Genomic DNA, 5,189 nt, shown 5'->3' on the forward strand with positions numbered 1-5,189 from the left:
CCCCGCTCCCTCTTCCCCTGCTCCCCAGCCGCGGGGCTGGCCCAGGTGACTTCCCGGCTCCGGCCGCATCCCTGCTCTGTTTGTACACGCGCGTGTCAGCACACATTGGCCAACAGGCAGGGTAAACAGCGCGCTGTGCTCCAGCGCCCGGGCCTCTCGCCAGCCACCGCCTCCACCCCGCGCTCCCAAGCCCGGCAGCAGCTGCCTGGGTCAGCGCCTGCAGAGGAGGCTGCCGGGGGCCCTGCTGCGTGGGGGGCACGGAGGAGGCGCAGAGCGAGCGCTCCCTCTGCCTGCGGAGACCCCCACGGCCCTGGCTTGGGGCTGACCTGCGCCTGCATCCCCCTGGCAGCGCCATTGGTCCACCACGCGGCAGGGAGAGGCAGCCCACGTGCTCCCGGGCGTGTCTAACCACTGCTCCTTCTGCCCCCAGGTCGTGGTGCCCAGGTCTGTCCCTGCCATCTGGCTGCTGCCGTCTTTGCCGCTGGGCCCGGCTGCCGTCCAGACGTGAGCCCCATGATCCCTTGGACCGCGTGGAGGCCGGCCGGGCAGAGCAGGCGCCTGGGCACACAGCGGCTGTGAGCAGACGCGCCGTCGCTGGACCCCCTGCTCCCAGCGCACGGCCACTCCGGCGCGCTCATGGATCTGTGGCCCCGCTTGCTGCTCCTGCTCTGGACACTGGTGACGGCCCTGGCACTGCTGGCCCAGGAGGTGCTCATGCAGCGCGTCTACACCAACACCTGGGCAGTGCAGGTGCCGGCAGGGCCGCGAGAGGCTGACAGGCTGGCCAGGAAGCATGGATTCCTCAACCTGGGGCCGGTGAGTCTCCTCCCAGCCCGCCTGGGGCCCTGCCTTCTCCCCGCACAGCCTGGGCGCTCTGCTGCCTCTGCCCGGCCCCGGGGCCCTTGCGGGAGCTGCTGTCCCTGCCGGCAAGGCCGGGCATGTCTGCCGAGGCCAGGGTTGGGCACCTGGGTCACCCGTTCTGCGCCCCCGCCACGTGTGCTATTGACTTGTGGCCTGACGGGCATGGGGTGAGCGGGGCCTGTGCCCTGTCACCCAGGGTCCTGGCAGGGGCTGTCTGCCCCAGGGGACCAGGTGGCTTGGGGGTGGGGGTGCACGGGTCCAGTCTGCCCTGGGCAGGGGTCTCTGGCGGGGGAAGCCTGTGTGGGAGCGATGAGGGAGCAGTGTCTGGGGCCTGGCTCTGGTGCTGCCTCCCGCGGTGGGCACGCACAGCTCGCCCGGAGGGGCGGGGGCCGCACGGCGGGTGCTGAGCCCAGAGCGCAGAGCCTGCTGGTCCCGCCCAGAGCAGGCTTGTTGACAGCGGTCGTGTCCTTCGCCCCAGCTCTGTCCTTTGAACGGCCTGTGTCAGCATCACCCCCACAGTTCTGCTTTCCAGTGTCAGCGCGCAGCACGGGGCCAAGCCGGGCAAGTGCCCCATGTAGTGGCTCCTCATTGGCTGTGCCATGGGATCGCCGCCCTGGGAGCGTCACGGTGCCCGCTATCTCCCGGCTATCTCTGCAGCGTTGGCTTCAGCCCAGGGGCCTCGTGCTGGTGGCAGGGCTCAGCTCTCAGGCCCTGCACTTGCTGGCAGGGCGCCCGGGGTGCTGGTGGCACTGATAACGGAGGTGTTTGCAACCCTGTGGCAGAGGCTTGGCAAGGCTGGCAGTAGGTGGGCTCCCTGCTGCCTGCGGGCCGTGATGGGGCAGACCTGGCCCCTGGCGGTTTCCTCGCCCTCCCTGCACCAGCTTGGCTTGGGCGTCATGGGAAAGTGCTGTGGTTTCCGGGGCCCAGCTCCATGCAGCTGGTGGAGCATGAAATGCTGTCAGGACCTTGTCTCTGACCAGCCTCAGGGCGCTGGCAGCTGTGAGGGGCCCACCTGGTGCCACACAGGCCTCGTGGGGCAGCCACGTGGTCACTGCTGCTGGAGCCTCACCTCTCCTCGGCCAGCCCTGTCCCGGGCTTCAGCCTGCTCACCCCACAGGGCCAAGGCTGGGGAAGCCCTTGGGCCCAGTCCCTCCTTGCAGGGGGAGCCAGGTTTATGGGGCCACTGGTGCCCCACAGAGACTGGCCACGGGGCCCAGCTGTCCTTTTCCCAGGGCCACGGGGAATCTGCCTCTGGCAGCTCCACGCAGCTCTCTCTCCTACTGCAGTGGTGCCACAGGGCCGGGAGGCACCAGCCGTGGCAGCTCGCAGAGGGCGGGGGAGGCAGAAACCGTCTCAGTGGGACGGGGCAGCTCTGGGGCTGTGCTGGCAAAAAGAAAGGCCCCTCCTGCCTTCCTCGGGCTTTGGGGGTGGAGGAGGCAGGTTTGCCACCTCGGGGGAGCCCCTCCGGTCTGACTGCTCAGCTGTTGCACCCCCTGCCCGGACCCGGACCCGGACCCGGACCCCGCCGTGGCAGGCGGGGGGGGGAGGCGGCGATGGGGAGGTCTGCAGTGCAGGGCGAGCGCCCCCAGCCGACACGGCTCCCACGGCCTGCACGAGCTCCTTAGGCGCTGCGTCGCGCTGGCTCGGCTGGGCAGGAAGGAAGCGGATGAGTGAAATCCCTCAGGAAGTTGCACAATCGGTGACGCGGTGCCAAGTGTCGGCAGCTGGAGCAGGCGGGGGGGGGGGGGGGGGGGGGGCGACGGGCCTGCGCCCACCTGGGGCAGCGCAGGCCCAGGGGCTCCCTCTCCCTGGGAGGGCAGCGGGGGCTGGCTGCGTGAGGGCACCAGGAAGAGGCTGGTGCGGTGGGGCCTGGCCTCGGCCCACGGCAGCTCAGTCCCCTGGTTGGCACGAGCGCTGCTCTGCGTCCGCGCCCTGTCCCCTGACGGCCCTGGGTTGTGCGGGCGAGGGTCAGGCTTGGAGGAGAGAGCTGCACCCACGGCAGTGCGGCTGGCATCCCTCCGCCTCGCCTGCCGCGTTGGGGCCCAGTGGGTGGGGAAGGCCTGGGCAGACCTAGGCTGGGGCTGCCCGTGGGAGAGGCGCCAGGCTGGGCATGCTGCCCACGGGGGCCTGGCCACCCCCTCGCATCTGCTGTCCTCTGCCGGGCCCTCCCCGCTGCCTCCTGGGGGGCCGGGGGCCTCCGACACCCCGCGAGTAGGGGTTTGTGTTGGAGTCCCTGGGGGAGTCGGCTTTGCTGCTTCTCCCGCCCGCGCCGGTCCCCGGTGGTGCTGACCCCGCAGGGTGCTTGCTGGGAGCCAGTGCCGTGACTCGGGCCTGCCCAGCCCTGCTCCAGCTTGCAGCTGCTGCTGGGCAGGTGCCATCTTATCTCGGGATCTCTGCTTGGCTGCAGGTCTCCATTAACCCCCTGTTGCCATGGCAGCACATCCCATGATTCCCGCTGCGCTCGCTGGCTGCTCCCCGGAGAGGGGGTGCAGCGACAGGGCCCTGCCCCGGGCCCACGGGCTGGGAGGTGTGGCGGGGGGGGGGCGGGGGGGGGGGCGGGCACGCGCCTGTCGCCGACACCAGCCAGGTCGCTGTGCCCAAACTGGGGCCGTCCCGGGCACTGCGGGGAGACGGGGCAGTCCTGTCTGGTGCCACGGGGCGGTGTGGGGGGATCGCGAGGGTGCTGGCTAGCCCAGCCAGAGCGTCCCCATGGCGCTGGCACCCTAGTCCCATCCAGCGACCAGGCAGAGTCCCTGAGCCGCGTGGAGCAGTCGGGCCCTGTCCCCAGGCCAGGCGGCGCCGGTGCATGCTGCAGCCAGGGCTTGGGGGCCGTGGAGCCTCTCCCTCAGCTGCGCGGGGCTGGTGGGACCTGCCCAGGTCAGCGTGGAGCGGTGGTCCCCATAGGCCTGGGCTGGCCCTTGCGAGCTGCTTGGGGCACGTGGCTCAGGCCTGGGTTGCCAGGAGCCCAGGGCCGTCTGGATCCAGCAGCTGCTGTGCATCCCCACCTGGCACGGGGCGGTGCTGGAGAGCAGCAGCCGGGCCCCATCTCCGCGTGGGCCCCTGGAGATGCCTGGAGAAGGCCCCGTGCCCTCTGCAAGCAGCCGAGACTCGTGTGTGCGCGGGAGCTCTGTGCTCGGCCTCCTCCCCGGTGCTCGCAGGCAGGGAAGCTGCAGCCCAGCACTGGGTGAACCCTGGCCTCGCTGCCCCAGGGCAGCCCTGCAGCCTCCAGGCCTCCCTGGGAGGCCCAGCGGCTGGGGCCGGAGCCCAGGGCTCCTGCACCCTGCGCTGCCCAGCCCAGCCTGGCGTTCAGGAGTGCCTGGGCCCCGCCGGGGGCTGCTGGCTCCCTCAGTGCTTGGGCAGCCCCCGTGCCCGCGGCAGAGCCAGCCCCAGCAAGGAGCACCGTCCCTGCAGCGGGCAGCCCTTTCCCTCCTGCCTCTGGGAGTGGGGGCAGGGCTGTGGAGCCCGGGCAGGTGCAGCCGCCTCTGCTGCAGGATGTGGTGTGGGAAAGGAGGAGGAAATGACAGGCCAGGAGGGTTAAAAATAACTGGCTGGGAAGCCTGTGGGCCAGACCCCGTCTGGCTGGCTGCAGGATCGGCATTTGTCTCGGCCCCACGCCCCGGCTGGAGCTCTGGAGTGGGTGCAGTGTCGGCTAGCCACCCTCCGCTCCCCCCACCCAGGGCCCTGAGGGTGCTGCTGAGGCTGGCATGGGGCTGGGTGCTGGGGAGACCCAGCTGGGACAGGGCTGGGCTTCGCATGCCAGAGCCTGTTCTCTGGGCCATCACCCCTGCCGAGGGCTCGCTCTGGTCCCAGCATGTGCTGGGAGCCCTGGGTGGAGGCGATGCCCATGCAGCTTCTGGTGTCTCCTGCAGCCGGGCTGTGCCACAGCAGCAGGCTGGCACCCGGGCAGGAGCGGGGTCCCAGATGTGGCCAGGAAAGGGCTCCCCACGGGGCCAGACCCGGGGCCTCTGACATTGCTCTGCGGCTCACAGTGGAGCCGGGGCAGCCAGGGCTCTGACACGCTCTTCTCTGTTGCAGATTGTGGGGGACTACTACCACTTCCGGCACCACGCTGTGGTGAAGCGCTCGCTTTTGCCCCACCCGTCCTGGCACAGCCGCCTGGCCAGGGAGCCCCAGGTACGTGTACGGGGTCCCAGCAGCCTTGGCGGGGCAGGCTGCCCCTTGTCCCTCCTGTTGGTGGTAGGCTCTGGGTGCTGGGGCCACCTGTGCCGAGGCCTGAGCCAGGCCCCAGCACCGGGCATGGGCAGAGCACACCCGCTGGCCTCTCCTCTGGGCTGCAGCAGGGAGGAGAGGGGGCTGGGCAGGGGCAG

General features: G+C 71.0%; 1 protein-coding gene across 2 annotated transcripts in view; it reads left to right on the forward strand.

Annotated features, from left to right (window-relative positions):
- Positions 1-22: 22 nt before the first annotated feature.
- The window catches only part of FURIN (furin, paired basic amino acid cleaving enzyme), a 13,563-nt gene continuing 8,396 nt past the window's right edge, over positions 23-5,189 (forward strand). For both annotated transcript variants that reach the window (XM_025212477.1, XM_025212478.1), the window contains exons 1-3: positions 23-45; positions 431-816; positions 4,897-4,995. In XM_025212477.1, the coding sequence (XP_025068262.1) occupies positions 637-816; positions 4,897-4,995 (279 nt within the window). In that variant the 5' untranslated portion in view covers positions 23-45; positions 431-636. The remainder of the gene's footprint in view (positions 46-430; positions 817-4,896; positions 4,996-5,189) is intronic.

Source organism: Alligator sinensis, unplaced genomic scaffold, assembly GCF_000455745.1.
Source record: "Alligator sinensis unplaced genomic scaffold, ASM45574v1 scaffold407_1, whole genome shotgun sequence".
Taxonomy (NCBI): Eukaryota; Metazoa; Chordata; order Crocodylia; family Alligatoridae; genus Alligator; species Alligator sinensis.